Raw genomic sequence first — 21283 nt, forward strand, 5'->3', positions numbered from 1 at the left:
GGTGTCTGCAGTTAACCATAGACTGATAACAACGGGACGTCAGTGCCCACGAAGTACGAACTTGGCGTGACTCAACCCATTACGTACCTCTGTAATCTGTAAATACCTTTGTAACTTGTCATGATTGTGACCAGACTTACCTGGAGTTCATTACCTTTGTAAATTGTGAGTTCATTACCTTTGTAAATTGTGAGCTCATTACCTTTGTAAATTGTGAGTTCATTACCTCTGTAACTTGCTCAGCTATCAAAACTTTGGAGTCCAGTCCCTGGACCAATTATGTACCTCTGTAATCTTTTGACTACCGCCCACAGGATGGGTATGGGGTGCATAATAAACATATTAAACTAAACTAAACTCAACTCCCAGGAGTAGTGCTCTTCTCTCCTCACAGACACCCGTGAGGGTTGGCTGTGTGCACCATGTCGACAGAGCACGTTATCAACCAAAACACACCTCAGAGTGACTCCCGGCTACACCACAGTACATCACTGGGCAAATCTAGTAACAAGTGGTTCATGCTGTCTTAGGAAATACGTAATCATTCGAAGACAGCGTAGGTCAGGGTTACCTGGATCTGGAGGTTATTCCGGGGATCAACGCCCCCGCGGCCCGGTCCATGACCAGGCCTCCCGATGGATCAGGGCCTGATCAACTAGGCTGTTACTGCTGGCCGCACGCAGTCCAACGTACAAGCCACAGCCCGGCTGATCCGGCACCGACTTTAGGTATCTGTCCAGCTCTCTCTTGAAGGCAGCCAGGGGTTTATTGGCAATTCCCCTAATGCTTGATGGGAGGCTGTTGAACAGTCTTGGGCCCCGGACACTTATGGTGTTTTACCTTAGTGTACCAATGGCGCCCCTACTTTTTATTGGGGGCATTTTGCATCGCCTGCCCAGTCTTTTACTTTTGTAGGGAGTGATTTCTGTGTACAGTTTTGGGACCATTCCTTCCAGGATTTTCCAAGTGTAGATTATGATATATCTCTCCCTCCTGCGTTCCAACGAGTACAAGTCAAGTGCTTCCAAGCGTTCCCAGTAGTTAAGGTGCTTGACAGAACTTATACGTGCAGTAAAGGATCTCTGTACACTCTCTAGATCTGCAATTTCACCTGTTTTGAATGGAGATGTTAATGTACAGCAGTATTCCAGCCTAAAGAGAACAAGTGATTTGAAAAGGATCATCATTGGCTTGGCATCTCTCGTTTTGAACGTTCTCATTATCCATCCTATCATTTTCTTTGCACGTGCGATCGTGGCACTGTTGTGATCCTTGAAAGTGAGATCCTCAGACATTACTACTCCCAGGTCCCTTACATTATTTTTCCGCTCTATTGTATGGCCAGAGTTTGTAGTATACTCTGTTCTAGTTATTATCTCCTCCAGTTTTCCATAACGGAGTAGTTGGAATTTGTCCTCATTGAACATCATATTGTTTACCGTTGCCCACTGGAAAACTTTGTTTATATCTTCTTGGAGGTTAACCGCGTCCTCAGCAGATGACAGCCTCATGCAGATCCTAGTATCTGCATGAGGCTGTGTACTAACTGGCACAACACGCGACGACATGTAGTGGCCGACACACTAATACGTAACAAGCATTATCACTCAGGATTTGTTTTCTATTCAGTAAAAATACGCAGAATAACTTCTACCCATCGCTTAAATACTTCCGGCAAGACTGAATTTGTTTTTCACTTATTAGCATTTTTGGTGAAGAATCTGACGATGAGGAATACCAGAGATGCGACTTGCAAGAGTCAACTAACAAATAATTATATACTGCTAGATGAGAGGATGTGGAGAGGGAAGAAGTAGTTGAAGGAATTAGGACATGAGTACTTACTGCTAGATGAGAGGGCGAGGGGAAGGAAGGAGGAGTTGAAAGAAGTAAGACATCAGTACTTACTGATATAATCCTAACACCACAATAAATGACATGCCCATGCACTCTGCCCCAGGGCCAGACTCGTGGAACTCCGTGTTCATCAAGAACTCCAAGAAACCCCTTTTACGTGTTTTAAATATTCCTACCAGTCACTAAAAACGACAGACATAGCCCCACTCCACAAAGATGGCAGTAAAGCAATTGCAAAGAATTATAGGCCGATAGTACTAACGTCCAACATCATAATAATCTTTGAAAGAGTTCTAAGAAGCAAGATCGCTAACCACTTGGATAGCTAACAGTTTTACAACCCAGGACAGCATAGGTTTAGAGCAGGTCGCTCCTTCCTCTCACATCTACTGGACCACTATGACATGGTCTTGGATAGTTGCTCCTGCCTATCACAACTACTGAACCACTCTGACATGGTCTTAGATGCTCTGGAGGACAAACAAAATGCAGATATAGCATACACAAACTTTGCCTTCGACAAGCGCGCCCATGGTGTAACAGCGCACAAAATGCGTGATAAAGGAATAACCAGAAAAGTGGGTAGTTGGATCTATAACTTCCTAACAAATAGAACACAAAGTATAATATTAAACAGAGTAAAGTCAGAGGCGGCTACAGTGAAAAACTTCCTTCCACAAGGCACAGTACTCTCTCCCATCCTTTTCCTCATCCTCATATCTGACATACACAGAGATGTAAGCCACAGCATCGTGTCCTCCTCTGATGGTGATACCAGAATTTGCATGAGTGTCGTCCAGTGAGGACACTGCAAATCTCGAAGTGGACATCAACTAAGTCTTAAATGGGCCCTCAGAAAGCAATGTGAAGTTCAGTGAAGACAAATATCAATACTCCGCTATGGAAAAACTCAAGACAATAAAAACTGGATCGGAGTGTAAAACAAATTCCAACCACACAATAGCGAAAACCAATGTGAAGGACCTAGGGCTGTTAATGCAAGAGACTTTCACCTTCAAAGATCACAACAATGTTTCTGCGACATCTGCTAAGAAAATGATAGGACTGATAATGAGAATCTTCCAAACTAGGGATTCAAAGCCAATGATGATTCTCTTCAAATCGCTTGTTTTCTCTAGGCTGGAATATTGCTGTACACTAGCCGCCCTTTTCAAGGCAGGCGAAATTCCAAACCTGGAGAATATACAAAGAACTTTCACTGCACGTAGTAGTACAATACCGCACCTAAATTACTGGGAACGGCTAGAGTCCCTTGACCTGTACTCCTTTGAAGCAGGCTAGAAAAAGAGATTGTAAAAATACACTTGGAAAAATCTTAGAGGGCTAAGTCCTAAATCTGCACACGAAGATCACTCCCTACAAAAACAAGAGACTCGGCTGGCGGTGCAGCATCCCACCAGTGAAAAGCAGAGGCACCTTGAGTACGCTAAGAGACAATACAATAAGTGTCAGGGGCCCAAGACTGTTCATCTGGTCAGTACCTAACCAACTGCCCCCATACCTTGTGCATCGCCCCCTACCTGGTTCTTCCTCCCTACCTTGTGCATCCCCCCTACCTGGTGCATCCCCCTACTTGGTGCATCCCCCCTGTGAGAGAGGTAATATATCTACCGTGTGAGACAGGTAATATATCTACCGTGTGAGAGACAGGTAATATATCTACCGTGTGAGAGACAGGTAATATATCTACCGTGTGAGAGACAGGTAATATATCTACCGTGTGAGAGAGGTAATCACGTGTTATTTTATTTGCAGGTCCGTGACCTTGTTGAACGATGTTCGTGTCCGTCGCAGTTCCCCATGGTGAAGGTGTCTGAGGGCAAGTACCGCATCGGTGACACCCGTGTACTCATCTTCGTCAGGGTGAGTACTAATACTGGTCCTGGTACTGGTACCAGTACCTGTAGTTCAGTCTAGTCTATGCTGCCTCCTGCCTTCTCACCTGTAACTTCCTTCATGTTATCTCCTGTTGCAGTAACTACCACTGCCATGATGATAGGTACACTTGGTGTCAGGTGTACCTGCCAAATGTGGGTACATTTGACACCAAGTGTACCTGTCAGCTGTGGGTACACTCAATGTCAAGTGTATCCACAGTTGACAAGTAGAGATTTTTCCCTCTTATGGATACAAATGGTAGAAAAGACCAACATAATAGAAAACAGAGGTAGTTACACCACACAGTGAGTCGGGTTACGAAGTTCAAAATATTGTAATACATTTGTGTTTCTCCAGTTTCCTCTTATACAGCGTACATAAAGTACACCTGTGTTATAATAATAATAATAATAATAATAATAATAATAATAATAATAATAATAATAATAATAATATCTTTATTTCTATAAGTACGTATACTACTATATAGAAAGTCGCTTGTTATGCAGAGCATTTCGGGCAAATGTGGTCAGTTTTGTCCCAGGATGCGACCCACACCAGTCCACTAACACCCAGGTACCAATTTTTACTGATGGGTGAACATGGACAACCGGTGTAAAGAAACACGCCCAGTGTTTCAACCCTCGCCGGGAATCGAACCGGGACACTCACCGTGTGAAGCGAGAGCTTTTATTTTAACAGAGTTCCTGGGGAACTGCTAAACCCGTATGGGTGAAAACAGCACTTGAAGAACGGGGTTGTTCCAGTTCTCTTAATCAAGGGCTCTTTCACCAGTATCAAGGTTCCTGCCATCAAGGTTCAAGACCCCAATTGTAGTAGCTCAGTCTACACTACGAACTGAATTGTTTGTCATCTTAATGGCACTAAAGTTAACTAATGACAGTAATTATTACTGCTTCTGTGTCATCACTGAAGGTTCTTGACTCACATAATGACTCTAACAACATGCTCATTGAAGAAGCCAGATACAGATACTCAAAATATCCGAGTAAAGGGAATTAATGTACAATTGTTATGGATTCCATCACACAGTGGATTACTCTTTCATGGTCATGGTAAAGTTGATACGTTAGCCAAGAAAAATACACTGGAGGAAAATGTAGAATATAACTTTGGTATGTCTAGATCTAGCATTAGGAATAATGTTAGGAGAGAAGTAAATAATGAAACTGAATGTTATAGAACTGCAGTTACAAGTCTGAGTAGATCTATAACCCACTATGATAACATGAACGTAGATAAGTACGGTTATTGATTATTATTATTATTATTATAATCATAACTAAGTGCTAAGCTCACAAGGGTCATACAGTGTACGTTTATGGAGCAACTTACAATGTGAACAGACCTGACTGATGTTGTGGTAGCCAGGCTTAGGCTTGGTTACAAGTACTTCTGGTACTTTTGCAGACACACAGATGATTAAACTAAATACAAAGTATGTCAAGATATGTTAAGATATCTTATTAATGAAAAATATGATAACAGATATATTAAGCAAATTTCCTAAATTTGCTTAATATATTTCCTAAATTTGCTTGTATTAGATAAATGAACTATAGATATAAATCCAGATGTGCTCATGTAAACCCTTTTGAGGTCTAGTTCCTGGGTCTTTGTGTATCCACATACTCTTGCACTACCCTCCCCAGGATGGATATGTGGAAAAAGACACTTATATATAATTCAAGACATTTATTAGAGGAAACGTTTCACCACTAGTGGCTTCTTCAGTCCCAATACAGAGATAACTAAGAACGAGTATATATAATAACAGGAGTCAGGTGGAAAGCAGCGAGAGCAGTAGTAGTAGTACAACTGCGGTGAGATGGGTATGGTTTGAGAAGGACGTGTCAACATCATGTTATAGTGGTTTCCAGATGGGGAGTATTCTGTGGATCAATAATTTGAATATAGTGTAACTTTCGGATTTTTGGTGGATAGTGTTACTGACAGCAATCAGGGCAGTCTCAGTCTCTATATACTTCCACCGTCGCAAATCCTCCTCTTTAACGATAAATCTAGCCTCACTGAACTTAATGAGATGTCCAACATCGTTTCTGTGTTGGACACAGGCGTATTTATGGTCACGGTTGCAGGCACTCTTGTGCTCTCAGATCTTAATATCAAGAGATCTCGCTGTTTCCCCCACATATGTTTTGTCACACACCCCACATGGTATTGTGTACACTCCTGCACTGGTGCCAGAGTCGTTCTTGGGTTTCTGTACTAGGTTTTTAATAGTAGTAGAAGAGCTGTTGGATATTTTAAAAAGTTTTCTGTCAAGTATTTTAGAGACGTAAGTTGCAACATCGATGACCAGTAGAACGATGTAACGGGAGGATTTCCTTCAACTGTTAAAAATGTGTGTCGCAAGTTTCCTGCAATCACGTATGAAGTGTAAGGGGAAGTGTAGCAAAATGAATGAATGTGTGATGTATATACATTCTTCCTTGAGGAACTCTGGACTGGAAATTCTATAAGCTTTCAAAAAGAAGCCTATAACTACCTCTCTTTTAGTTCTGGTGTCATAGTGAGAAGAAATGAAGATCGGTCTTTTAGGTTGATTTTCGGTAGACTTTAAAAGATAGTCTATTTGCACCTATGAGTAGGAGTACGTCGAGAAATGGATGCAATACGTAGATATTTTTGTTATTGTATCCAAAAGTCTGAAAGTTTGTGACATCCTCAACGCAATCAACACTGTAACCTACAGTTAATTTTACACTAGAGGAGGAGAGAAAGACAACCAATTTTCGTTTTTCGATGTATTCCTTCTCATAGGTGCAAATAGATTATCATTTAAAGTCTACCGAAAACTAACCTACAGAATTTCCAGTCCACAGTTCCTCGAGGAAGAATGTATATACTAAATACATCACATATTCATTCAGTTTACTACACTTCCCCTACGGTTCATATGTGATTGCAGAAAACGTGCGACACACATTCTTAACCTGACTATTGTTATTATAATCAACACCAAGCGCTAAACCACCAGGGTCATACAGTGCTGCTTAACAAGACTAACACCAATCTAGTTTAAGGAAATCCTCCCCAGTGCCGAATTTAGGTGGTGAGGGGCCCGGGGCCCAGTTTGGTGGGGGGCCTGGAGTTTACCTGGAGTGCATTAAAAAGGTCTAACTCTGATGGTTAGAAGAATTTTAAGTTTCTCCTTGGAAAACTTTCGCCACTCTCAATATACGTACCATCCTCTTAAAATGAAGAAATGAAACAATAAATTGGATTTATAGCGTATTTTGTTAACAGCCTTTCGGTTCAGTTGCAAGTGTAACTCAAAAGTAATCTACAGACTTATGAGGAGTTATCCTCAAACAGATAAAATATTATAAACCAGGTACATTCCGTGTTTTTCTGATATAAAAGTCTCTGATGACTCCATCAAAATCCAACGAGCGCAAAATGTCAGATTCTATGTTTATGACCGTCAGGTTCACAAACCGCGCTTGCTTCATGCTCGTTCGTAGCCGGGTCTCAATAAGTTTAAGTTTTGAAAAGGAACGTTCTACACTGCAATTGCTTACCATCACTACAAGATACATTCTCAATGCGACTTCAACATTTGGGAAAATGTCAACCACATGTTTTTCGTAGATGAGCTTGTAAAGAAATAATTCTGTGTTCATGTCGCTGAGCTCTTCGTTCGCATGAATCTTGGAAAAAAAAGAAAATCGAATAATTTCATCTGGAAAGGAATTTTCTGTCTTTGGGATTTACTTCCAATAGGTTTTGTGCTGCTTTTGTCAGCTCTTCGGGCGATAACTCCGTCAATTGCCCGAAGCAGCTGAACCGAGCTGACATCAGCTCATATGCATGCAAATGTTGATCAAGTGAAGCTACGAACTGATCGATGACAGGAATGATTCTCTATTTTAAAATTTTCAAGAGGGGTTCATGCTTGCTTGCTCTGCGTGCCCATAGTCCAATGGACTTAAACGAATGTTGCGGGATCGCTTTCGCAATTGAGTGTAGTCTGTAGAACCCAACAGTTGTTGACCTTGCTTCTCCTAACTGTCAAAACATTCACGTTTAGACCGCACAAAGTCTTTCAGGTTAGCAACATTAAGATCTAGTTTTTTTTTTTTTTTGCTTTGCTGCCCTCGATTTGTTGCAATCGCTCTTCGAAGAATGTCATTCCAGAAAGCAGTACAAATTCCTGTTTCAAGAAGACAGATCTTTGACTCGACAGTTCAACCACATTTCAAACTCTTGCATACATTTTTTTTTTTTTGCGATCTATTCAATTCTCAGTATAATGTGTATCATAAAAAATTTCATTTGGTGGGGGCCCCTCCCCTAAATGCGGCCTGATCCTCCCAGTTACATCGTTCTACCTGTCATTGATGTTGCAACTAACGCTCTAAAATACTTAATAGAAAACTTGTTAAAATATCAACCAGTCTTCTGTTACTATTAAAAACTTAGTGCAGAAGCCCAAGAACGACTCTGGCACAAGTGCAGGAGTGTACACAATACCATGTGGGACGTTACAAAATACATGAAGACCTTAAAAACGCACATTGAACATCATCTTTGTGTTGGACACACGAAGTTCAGTGAGGCTAGAAGCCGCTAGATTAATGAGGAAGATTTGAGCCGAGGAAAGTGTATAAAGGTTGCCCTGATTGCTGTCAGTAACACTATCCACCAAAAATCTGGAAGTCACATTATATCCAGATTAATGGTCAACAGAAAATTACCCATCTGCAGACCGCTGTAACATGATATTGACACGTCCTTCTCAAACCTCACCCATGTCATCCCAGTTCCACTATTCTTGCTGTTTTCAACCTGACTCCTGTCACTATTTATACTCGTTCTTAATTATCTCTGCATTAGGACTGAAGAAGCCACTCGTGGCGAAACGTTTCCTCTCATAAATGTCCTGAATTCTGCATAAGTATCTTGTTCCACATACTTGACAAGTTTTTGTTATTATAATCAAGTTATAATTATAAATCTCTGACAAGTTTTTACAGAAGTGCCGAATCACTCAGGTTGTGATGGGTAAGTAAGATAGGAAGCAACAACAACCTTGATCAAGCAATCAAAAGAAAAGACTGGTGTGTCAGCACTCCAGTATCAGCATTGAGGAATGACAGCTGTGTTGTGGAGGAGGGGGAGGGGTTGTTCATGGCTGTGGTACTATGTAATAAACACACTAGCTTTATTAAATGTCATATAACAATAATTGTGTCTACAGATCTTGAGGAACCACGTCATGGTACGAGTTGGTGGCGGCTGGGACACACTGGAACACTACCTGGATAAACACGACCCCTGCAGGTGTCGTCAAGGTCAGTCTCACCACCACCACCTTGCTCTCAGTGCTCCTGTGAACCCTAACAACAACACATTCTTCCACTCTTTTCCCACACGTACATTACTAGTAGTATTAGTACTACTACTACCAGTACTACTACTACTAGTACTACTACTACTAGTAGTACTAGTACTACTACTAGTACTACTACTAGTACTACTACTAGTACTACTACTAGTAGTACTAGTACTACTACTAGTAGTACTAGTACTACTACTAGTACTACTACTAGTACTACTACTAGTACTACTACTCATAGTACTACAAGTACTAGTACTACTACTCATAGTACTACAAGTACTAGTACTACTACTAGTAGTAGTACTACTACTAGTACTACTACTAGTACTACTACTACTTTTACTACTAGTACTACTAGTAGTACTACTACTACTAGTACTACTAGTAGTACTACTACTAGCACTACTACTACTACCAGTATTAGTACTACTAGTACTACTACTAGTACTACTACTAGCACTACTACTACTAGTACTACTACTACTACTACTACTACTGCTATTATTTTATTTCGACTTGATACAAATTTATACAAAGGAATATAATAGTTGGGTGTACATGCCAAAAGCCCCTTTATATACCTGGAGAGGGTTTTGGGGGTCAATGCTCCTGCTGCCCGGTCTGGATAGTGGTGGATCAAGGTCTGATCAACCAGGCTGTTACTGCTGGCCGCACGCAAACTGATGTTTGAACCACAGTCCAGTTGGTCAGGTACTGACTTAGGTCCCTGTCCAGTGCCTTCTTGAAGACAGCCAGGGATCTATTGGTAATCTCCCTTATGTATACTGGGAGGCATTTGAACAGTCTTGGTTCCCAGACACTTATTGTTTTGTCTGTCAGTGTACTCATGGCACCCCTGCTTTTCATAGGGAAAATGTTGCATCTCCTGCCGAGGTTTTTGCTTTCATAGGGAGTGATTCAGGAAAAGAGAGTACAACGGACAAGTGAAGTAGCAGCAGCAACACTCACAGCAAGAGGCATTCTTGAGCTTCCCCAGAGCTTAGGCTTAATGCTTACAGCTGGGTGTGACTCCAAAAAGATCTTTTAGTGCTTGATGCCTTTGCACCTCCTGATATCATCTGCTACTATGCAGCTGCCACACGCTTCGATCCCAGTGTGGGCGGGGTTTGTGGCAGCCCGGTGGCCCGGTGGCTAAAGCTCCCGCCTCACACACGGAGGGCCCGGGTTCGATTCCCGGCGGGTGGAAACATTTCGACACGTTTCCTTACACCTGTTGTCCTGTTCACCTAGCAGCAAATAGGTACCTGGGTGTTAGTCGACTGGTGTGGGTCGCATCCTGGGGGACAAGATTAAGGACCCCAATGGAAATAAGTTAGACAGTCCTCAATGACGCACTGACTTTCTTGGGTTATCCTGGGTGGCTAACCCTCCGGGGTTAAAAATCCGAACGAAATCTTATCTTATCTTAAAGTGCCTAGCTTCTCCCTCCGAGCCCCATGGGGGCAGGGAATGGGGCTAGGCCTGGGGACAGCTCGTCCCAGAAGACGAGGAGGTACTTGTACCTCCTCCTCCCATGGCAGACATTGGTCTGAGACACTCCCTCAACAGGGAGCCAAGGTCGGGCCACCTCTTGGAAAATGCTCAGGACAGGCGATTATACCAGCGAGTCTACAACAGAAACAGAACAGGGAGTGATTTTCGTGTGTGAGTTTGGTACTAATCCCTCTAGGATTTTCCAAGTGTATATTATCATGTATCTCTCTCACTTGTATTCCAGGGAATACATATCAAGGGACTTCAACTGTTCCCAGTAATTTAGGTGCTTTATCATACACTCCAGGTCAGCAGTTTCACCTGCCTTGAAGGGGACAGTTAGTGTACAGCAGTATTCCAGCCTAGAGAGAACAAGCGATTTGATGAGAATCATCATGGGCCTGGCATCCCTAGTTTTGAAGGTTCTCATTATCCATCCTATCATTTTCCTAGCAGATGTGGTAAATACATTGTGGTCTTTGAAGGCGAGATCCTCTGACATTATTGCTCCCAGGTCCTTCACATTACTTTTTTGCTCTATTGTATGGTTAGAATTTGTTGTATACCCTGATACAGTTTTAATTTCCTCAAGTTTTCCATATCTGAGTACAGTAGTTGAAATTTCTCTTCATTGAACTTAATACTGTATTGTTTTTATAAGATAAGATTTTCTTCGGACTTTTAACCCAGGAGGGTTAGCCACCCAGGATAACCCAAGAAAGTCAGTGCGTTATCAAGGACTGTCTAACTTATTTCCATTGGGGGCCTTAATCTTGTCCCCCAGGATGCGACCCACACCAGTTGACTAACACCCAGGTACACCTACCATCCGACTTACGACCGAGTTCAGTTCCAAGAAACCGGTCGTAAGTCGGAATGGTCGTAAGTCGAATTTTACTACTGAATATCAACAAAACATTTTTGTAATGACTTTATTTTATTGTTTTATTTGGTATTTCATGTTTTACTTTACTTTTTATGCTGTTAATACTGTATTTTATACTGTAAGGTTTAGGATAAACACTGTGTACAACACAAATAGTTGTTTATTTCCCAGAAATTTGGCATAAAAAACACGGTCGTAAGTCGAGTGGTCGTAAGTCGGATGGTAGGTGTACCTATTTGCTTCTAGGTGAACAGGACAACAGGTGTAAGGAAACGTGTCGAAATGTTTCCATCCGCTGGGAATCGAATCTGGGCCCTCCATGTGTGAAGTGGGAGCTTTAGCCACCATGCCGCTGGGTCATTAGCTGATGTCCGCTCGGAGTCTTGTGGTGTCTTCGATGGAGGTCACTGTCATGGCAATTCGAGTGTCATCCGCAAAGGAAGACATGGAGCTGTGGCTTACATCTCTGTCTGTGTCAGATATGAGGATGAGAAATAGGATGGGAGTGAGTACTGTGCCTTGTGGAACAGAGCTTTTCACCATAGCTGCCTCAAACTTTACTCTACTTACTATTACTCTTTGTGTTCTCTTTGGCAGGAAGTTATAGATCCATCTACGAACTTTTCCTGTTATTCCTTTATCACATGTATTGTGCACTATTACACCATGGTCGCACTTATGGAAGGCTTTTGCAAAGTCTGTGTATACTACATCTGCATTTTGTGTATCCTCTACAGCATCCAGGACCTTGTCATAGTGGTCCAGTAGCTGGAACAGGCAGGAGTGGGTATCTAGGTGTAAAGTAAAAGGACACAAATGCAATTAATGTGACATTTTATTGTGGCAACGTTTCACTCTCCAGGAGCTTTATCAAGCCATTTCTTTTTATGGTATCTAGGTGGTTGGCAATCTTGCTTCTTAGAACTCTTTCAAGGATTTTTATGATATGGGATGTTAGTGCTGTCAGTATGTAGTTCTTTGCAATTGCTTTACTGCCACTTTCATAGAGTGGGGCTATGTCTGTTGTTTTTAGTGAGTTTGGGATAACCCATGTCCATGCTTCCTCTCCATAGAATGCTGAAGGCATGTGACAGGGGCTCCTTGCAGTTCTTGATGAACACGGAGTTCCACAAGTCTGGGTCTGGGGCAGAGTGCATGGGCGTGTCATTTATTGCCTTTTCAAAGTCTTGTGGTGTTAAGATAATATCAAAGATTTTTGAGATTACCAAATTTTGGGCCTCGTGCGTAAAGAATTCATTTGGATTGTTGGCCCTTAGTCTGGGTAACGGCTCGCTGTATTTCTTGACTGTAATCTGTGTATGTCCCATCTCGCCTAAGCAGGGGCCCGGTACTGGATGTTTTTCCCTTACATTTGGCATAAGAGAAGAAATATTTTTTTTTAGTTTTTCAGTTTCCTTTATGGCTTTTAGTTCTTCCTGCGAATCTTGTCTCCTGTAAGATTCCTTCAGCTTAAGTTTGATAGTATTTGCTATTTCATTTAGTATTTGCTATTTCAATATATTTCAGATATATTGGTCCCTCTCATCAGCTCTGTGATTCTTCGCTTCGTCTGTATAGGGAGCCTCTTCTCTTTCTTTTTCTTCATGGAATGTGCCTTGAGCAGATCTGAACCACAGAGTTTATTTTTTCTAGGCAAAGGTTCAGATCCATGTTGTTTAGGATATCTTCCCAGCCTGTTTCATTTAGGACATGGTTGACTTGTTCCCATTGTATGTTTTTGTTATTGAAGTTGAATTTTGTGAAGACACCCTCATGACTGATCACATTTTGCTGGTCCGGAGCCCTGTACCTCTATTATGTTGTGGTCTGAATGTATTGTCTTTGATACGGTTATATTATTTATCAGATTGTCGTTGTTAGTGAAGATGAGGTCCAGCGTATTTTCTAGTCTTGTAGGCTCTAATATTTGCTGGTTTAAGGTGAATTTGGTGCAGAGATTTAATAGCTTGAGTGTGTGTGAATTTTCATGAGGTGCCTCCTGGGGTGATCTCTGCTAAAATATTATTTGCTACACTCCTCAATTTTAGGTGTCTCAAGTTGAAATCTCTTATGTATGCTGGGAGGCATTTGAATAGTCTTGGGCCCCTGGCACTTATTGTGTTGATTCTTATCATACTCATGGTGCCCCTGCATTTCATTGGGGAGATGTTGCATCAGCTGCCAAGTCTTTTGCTTTCAAAGAGTGATTTTCATGTGCAAGTTTGGTACTAATCCCTCTAGGATTTTCCAAGTGTATATAATCATGTATCTGTCCCACGTGTGTTTTTAGGGAGTACAGGTTGAGGAATTTTAAGCGTTCCCAGTAATTTAGGTGTTTTATTGCAGTTATGTGCACCGTGAAGGTTCTCTGTACATTTTCTAGGTCAGCAATTTCACCTGCCTTGAAAGGTGCTGTTGGCGTGCAGCAATATTCCAGCAGAGATAGAACAAGCGACCTGAAGAGTGTCATCATGGGCTTAGCATCCCTAGTTTTGAAGGTTCTCAGTATCCATCCTGTTATTTTTCTAGCAGATGCGATTGATACAATGGGTGGTCTTTGAAAGTGAGATCCTCTGACATTATCACTCCCAGGTCTTTTACATTAGTTTTTTGCTCTATTGTGTGGTTGGAATTTGTTTTATACGTACTCCGATATAGTTTTAATTTCCTCGCGTTTTCCATATTGGTGTAATTGAAATTTCTCGTCATTGAACTTCATATTGTTTTCTGTGGCCTATTTAAAGATTTGGTTGATGTCCGCCTGAAATCTTGCAGTGTCTTCAATGGAGGACACTGTCATGCAAATTCGGGTGTCATCTGCAACGGAAGACATAGTGCTGTGGCTTACATCCTTGTCTATGTCAGATATGAGGATGAGGAACAGGATGGGAGTGAGTACTGTGCCTTGTGGAACAGAGCTTTTCACAGTAGCTGCCTCAGACTTTAATCTGTTTACTACTACTCTTTGTGTTCTATTTGTTAAGATATTATAGATCCATCTACCAACTTTAACTGTTATTTCTTTATCATGTATTTTGTGTGCTATTACACCATGGTCACACTTGTCAAAGGCTTTTGCAAAGTCTGTGTATACTACATCTGTGTTTAGTTTGTCTTCTAGAGCACCCAGGACCTTGTCATAGTGGTCCAGTAGTTGGGACAGGCAGGAATGACTTGCTCTTAACCCATGTTGCCCTGGGTTGTGTAACTGATGGGTATCTAGATGAGTGGCAGTCTTGCTTCTTAGAACCCTTTCGAAGATTGTTATGATATGGGATGTTAGCGCTGTTGGTCTGTAGTTCTATACTATTGCTTTAATGCCCCCTATGTAGAGTGGGGCTATGTCTGTTGTTTTTAGCAGCTGAGGGATGATCCCTGTGTCCATGCTTCTTCTCCATAGGATGTTAAAAGCACATGATAGGTGTTGCTTGCAGTTCTCGATGAACACGGAGTTCCATGACTCTGGGCCTGGGGCAGTGTGCATGGGCATATCATTTATCGCCTTTTTTAAGTCATTTGGTGTCAGGATAATATTAGATAGGTTTGAGTTTACCAAATTCTGTGTCTCGCTCATAAAAAATTCATTTAGGTCTTCGAGTCTCAGTCTGGTTAGTGGCTCACTAAAAACCGAAATGATTGAGTAGCTCAATTATTTCCTTGCTGTCATCTGTGTAGGACCCATCTCGTGTAGGTAGGATGTTGTTCTCCACTTAGATTTGGCATAAGAAAATAAATATTCTAGGTTTCTTTCAATTTCATTTATGGCTTTTAGTTCATCCCACAGATTTTTCTCTGACCAGCGCCTCCCTTCGTATTACAGATATATTGGCCTTTTTTAGCCGCTCTGTTATTCTTTGCCTTCACCTGTATAGAGAGTGCCTTTCTCTTTCTAGTTTACATCTTCTTTTCCTTGTCCTTAAAGGAATAATGCTGTGAGCATACCTCGAGTGCCACAGAGTTAATTTGTTGTAGACATAGGTTTGGATCCATGTTGCTTAGGATATCTTCCCAGTTTATATCATTTAGGACCTGGTTGACTTGGTCCCACCTTATGTTTTTGTTATTGAAGTTGAAGTTGGTGAAGGTTGCCTCGTGACTGATCACATTTTGTTACACATACGTGTCTGAACCTCTGTTATGTTGTGATATGAGTATATTGTTTTTGTTATGGTAATATTTTGTATCAAATCATCATTGAGGTCAAGGTATTCTCCAGTCTTGTTGCAGAGCATTTCAGGGTCCGTCCCGTAGATCTATGGCTTTATGTTGAGTGTCCAAACCGTAGATCTACGCCAAAATTCTAGCGCTGTCAAATTTAGCGCGAAAGTGCTCATAGGCCTACATGTGAGAGAACGGGTCTGCGCGGTGGGTGTGCGCCATAAACAAAAAATCTAGGCGCCTGCATAGCATTGTGGGAACGCCGGCTCAGTCACCCTTGTTCACCATGCCTCGTCGCAAGTCAGCTCTCACTCCCCGGAAAATTGGGACTCTCCTCTTCCTATCTGATAGTTCTGATACTGATGGAAGTGGAAATGAAGACGAATTCTACGGCTTTGATCAGTTAGTGACTGAAAAGAATGACCAGGATATCAATAATAGTGCAGAAAACCCTGACGATCCTCAACCTTCTACCTCTGGTGTGGGCACTCGTGACTCACGGTTGGTTGTTCCTCAACGCAAGAGAAAACTAATATTTTCGCATGGCCAGGCCTCTGACTTCAGTAATGATGATGATAGTGATGTGGATTGTGATTTTATTGCGCTCGACGATCATTCGAGTAGTGATAGTGAGGAATCATATTCACCAGTGAAGCGTCGGTATGTTCGCCGCCGCATGCGCTCGGGTAGTGTACCCTATGCTGTGCCCAGGGGACGGAGTACATCCCGTGGCCCTACACCAGTTTTAGGTAGTGATAGTGAGGATGATGTGGCTACACTTGGCATGGATAGACCACAGGCATCAGTGGATGGTGTTAGTGGTGATGGTAGTGGCACCGCCATGCGTGACTCACCAGGCCACGCTGGGACCCACGCTGCTGACTCGTCAGTTCAAGGACAAAGCGGAGAGTCAGCCACCAGCCCACCACAACCACAACCACCCGCACAACCAGCCTATGATGTCCAGTATCCACCAGCAAACCGTATGTGGGATTGGCAGCAAAATCCCAATTTTGTTCCCAAGCCTCACCACTTTGATGACTCTCAAAGTGGAATTCTACCTACTTGTCCCCTTGGAACCACGGCCAATGAACTGGAATTCTTTGAATTATTCTTTGACCAGCCATTGATGGAAATTATTGTCAGGGAAAGTAATAAGTATTTTGAGTACACCATGGCAAATACGATCTTATCACCACAGTCAAGACTACACAGGTGGAAAGAGACGACTGTTGCAGAAATGTATTTGCTTTTTGCAACAATAATGCTTATGCCTCACGTCTATAAGCATAATATAAAAGCATACTGGTCCACAGATCGGCTAATTTCTACCCTGGTCTTCAGTGAAATCATACCAGTGAACAGGTTTATCTTACTCTTACGTATGTTGCACTTCTCTGACAAAACCAGGCCTGACAGAAGTGACAGGTTATACAAGATTAGAAATGTTTTCATGTATCTCAAACAAAAGTTCAGCATATACTTTTATCCATTCAAGAATCTTGTAATTGACGAGTCTTTGATTTTGTTCAAAGGTAGACTGTCATTCAAGCAGTATATACCGAGCAAGAGGAAACGCTTTGGTATAAAACTGTTTGTACTCTGTGATTGTGACAGTGGCCTAGTGTTGGATATTGTTGTATACACGGGTAGTAAAACATTGAAAGATACCAAGATGTTATTGGGTATCTCAGGTGACATAGTGAGAAACATGATGGCACCTTATCTTGGTAAGGGGCATACATTATATACCGATAACTGGTACACAAGCCCATTACTCAGTGATTTCATGCGAGTGAACAAGACAGATGTGTGTGGCACAGTGCATTCTAATCGTAAACATATGCCCAGGCTCAACGCAGGTGCTCGTGGTGATGACGTGCAGGTGTTTACTGCCAATGACATCATGGCATTACGGTGGCATGACAAACGAGATGTCACATTGTTGACAACCATTCACCGTAATGAAATGCAAGACAGTGGCAAAGTTGATCGAGTGACTAATGAACGTATTCGAAAACCTGGAGTTTACCTGGAGAGAGTTCCGGGGGTCAACGCCCCCGCGGCCCGGTCTGTGACCAGGCCTCCTGGTGGATCAGAGCCTGATCAAGCAGGCTGTTGCTGCTGGCTGCACGCAAACCAACGTACGAGCCACAGCCCGGCTGGTCAGGAACCGACTTTAGGTGCTTGTCCAGTGCCAGCTTGAAGACTGCCAGGGGTCTGTTGGTAATCCCCCTTATGTATGCTGGGAGGCAGTTGAACAGTCTCGGGCCCCTGACACTTATTGTATGGTCTCTTAACGTGCTAGTGACACCCCTGCTTTTCATTTTCATTGGGGGGATGGTGCATCGTCTGCCAAGTCTTTTGCTTTCGTAGTGAGTGATTTTCGTGTGCAAGTTCGGTACTAGTCCCTCTAGGATTTTCCAAGTGTATATAATCATGTATCTCTCCTGCCTGCGTTCCAGGGAATACAGGTTTAGGAACCTCAAGCGCTCCCAGTAATTGAGGTGTTTTATCTCCGTTATGAGCGCCGTGAAGGTTCTCTGTACATTTTCTAGGTCAGCAATTTCACCTGCCTTGAAAGGTGCTGTTAGTGTGCAGCAATATTCCAGCCTAGATAGAACAAGTGACCTGAAGAGTGTCATCATGGGCTTGGCATCCCTAGTTTTGAAGGTTCTCATTATCCATCCTGTCATTTTTCTAGCAGATGCGATTGATACAATGTTATGGTCCTTGAAGGTGAGATCCTCCGACATGATCACTCCCAGGTCTTTGACGTTGGTGTTTCGCTCTATTTTGTGGCCAGAATTTGTTTTGTACTCTGATGAAGATTTAATTTCCTCGTGTTTACCATATCTGAGTAATTGAAATTTCTCATCGTTGAACTTCATATTGTTTTCTGCAGCCCACTGAAAGATTTGGTTGATGTCCGCCTGGAGCCTTGCAGTGTCTGCAATGGAAGACACTGTCATGCAGATTCGGGTGTCATCTGCAAAGGAAGACACGGTGCTGTGGCTGACATCCTTGTCTATGTCGGATATGAGGATGAGGAACAAGATGGGAGCGAGTACTGTGCCTTGTGGAACAGAGCTTTTCACAGTAGCTGCCTTGGACTTTACTCTGTTGACGACTACTCTCTGTGTTCTGTTAGTGAGGAAATTATAGATCCATCGACCTACTTTTCCTGTTATTCCTTTAGCACGCATTTTGTGCGCTATTACACCATGGTCACACTTGTCGAAGGCTTTTGCAAAGTCTGTATATATTACATCTGCATTCTTTTTGTCTTCTAGTGCATTTAGGACCTTGTCGTAGTGATCCAATAGTTGAGACAGACAGGAGCGACCTGTTCTAAACCCATGTTGCCCTGGGTTGTGTAACTGATGGGTTTCTAGATGGGTGGTGATCTTGCTTCTTAGGACCCTTTCAAAGATTTTTATGATATGGGATGTTAGTGCTAGTGGTCTGTAGTTTGCTGTTGCTTTACTGCCCCCTTTGTGGAGTGGGGCTATGTCTGTTGTTTTTAGTAACTGTGGGACGACCCCCGTGTCAATGCTCCCTCTCCATAGGATGGAAAAGGCTCGTGATAGGGGCTTCTTGCAGTTCTTGATGAACACGGAGTTCCATGAGTCTGGCCCTGGGGCAGAGTGCATGGGCATGTCATTTATCACCTGTTTGAAGTCATTTGGCATCAGGATAACATCGGATAGGCTTGTGTTAATCAAATTTTGTGGCTCTCATAAAAAATTAATTTTGATCTTCGACTCTCAGTCTGGTTAGCGGCTTGCTAAAAACTGAGTCATATTGGGACTTGAGTAGCTCACTCATTTCCTTGCTGTCATCTGTGTAGGACCCATCTTGTTTAAGTAGGGGCCCAATACTCGACGTTGTTCTCGACTTTGATTTGGCATAGGAGAAGAAATACTTTGGGTTTCTTTCAATTTCATTTATGGCTTTTAGTTCTTCCCGCGATTCCTGACTCCTATAAGATTCCTTTAGCTTAAGTTCGATGCTTGCTATTTCTCTGACCAGTGTCTCCCTACGCATTTCAGATATATTAACCTCTTTTAGCCGCTCTGTTATTCTTCTCTGTCGCCTGTAAAGGGAGCGCCTGTCTCTTTCTATTTTACATCTACTCCTCCTTTTTCTTAGAGGAATAAGCCTTGTGCATACATCGAGTGCCACCAAGTTAATCTATTCTAGGCATAAGTTGGGGTCTGTGTTGCTTAGTATATCTTCCCAGCTTATATCGGTTAGGACTTGGTTTACTTGATCCCACTTTATGTTTTTGTTATTGAAGTTGAATTTGGTGAATGCTCCCTCGTGACTAGTCTCATTATGTCGGTCTGGGGCTCCATGCATACATGTCTGAACCTCAATTATGTTGTGATCTGAGTATATTGTTTTTGATATGGTGACATTTCTTATCAGATCATCATTGTTAGTGAAGATGAGGTCTAGTGTATTCTCCAGTCTAGTAGGCTCTATTATTTGCTGGTTTAAATTGAATTTTGTGCAGAGATTGATTATACACAGTGATTGACAGTGATTGATTATACACAAAACATGCGCTTGGTTGACAAATGTGACATGCAGATTGGTTTTGTTGACTGTGTTCGTAAGAGTTACAAGTGGTACATGAAACTTTTCTTCCATCTCATGGATATTTCAATGCTCAATGCATATAATATGTACCAAATAAAGACTGGCAACAGACCACCGTATGGTGAATTTTGTTTATCTGTTGTCAGACAACTCATAATGAAGTACCAGGTAAGAACACCTGCTATACAACACGGTCCTCAAATTCCTCAGGATATACCCAAGCGTTTGAGGAGGGAAGGTGATCATTTCATAATACAACTTCCTTCAACTCAGAAGAAATTTGCTCAGAAGAGATGCATCGTCTGTGCACAAACAAAACGACGGCAACAGACGCAAAGACACTCGGTTTATGTGTGAGGAATGTAAGGTGCCTCTGTGCATGGTGCCTTGTTTCAAGGAGTTCCACAAGCTCCAGCAGTTCTAAAACCATGTCCAGTGATTGTAAATATGTAAATATATGATAGAACATTAGTATTATACAAGATTTGTGCATGTTTATTGTAATAAATAACAGTGGTAAACAATAATATGATAATAACTTTAGTGCGGTTATTGTGTTCAATACAGTGAGTTTATATATATACATTATATACAGTATTGGTCTCTCAGGCCCCAAATGTTAGTAGGAATAGAAAAAAATTGGAAAAGAAAAGAAAAACAATAAAAACCGCAAAATAATGTAATGCGCGTATGTGGAATTCATCGATGTTGCCGCCACCACATAATTTTTGACAAACTTCTTGGCACTGTATCTCGGTAAGTACTGATCAGAATTTTTTTTTTTGTCTTATAACCTTCACAAAAATATGCTCTTTAATTCTGTAAGAAAAAATAATTTTTTTTTTTTTCAAAATTTCTTGGACACTGGAGCACCACTTCAGATTTTGGCCTTGGACCCTGAAGGGGTTAAAACTAACTTAAGATTAATAAGGCAATAACAGTACATATGGTCTGAGATGAGTTACAATGAATACAAGAGAATTGAGTATTCTGTTAGG

At 41.9% G+C, this 21283-nt stretch overlaps 1 protein-coding gene across 2 annotated transcripts in view; it reads left to right on the plus strand.

Moving 5' to 3' along the window:
* Positions 1 to 21283, plus strand: part of pigs (pickled eggs) — an 802884-nt gene that overhangs the window by 706133 nt on the left and 75468 nt on the right. For both annotated transcript variants that reach the window (XM_070081188.1, XM_070081194.1), the window contains 2 exons: positions 3634 to 3741; positions 9002 to 9095. In XM_070081188.1, coding sequence (XP_069937289.1) covers positions 3634 to 3741; positions 9002 to 9095 — 202 coding nt within the window. The remainder of the gene's footprint in view (positions 1 to 3633; positions 3742 to 9001; positions 9096 to 21283) is intronic.

Source organism: Cherax quadricarinatus, chromosome 6 (genome assembly GCF_038502225.1).
Source record: "Cherax quadricarinatus isolate ZL_2023a chromosome 6, ASM3850222v1, whole genome shotgun sequence".
NCBI lineage: Eukaryota > Metazoa > Arthropoda > Malacostraca > Decapoda > Parastacidae > Cherax > Cherax quadricarinatus.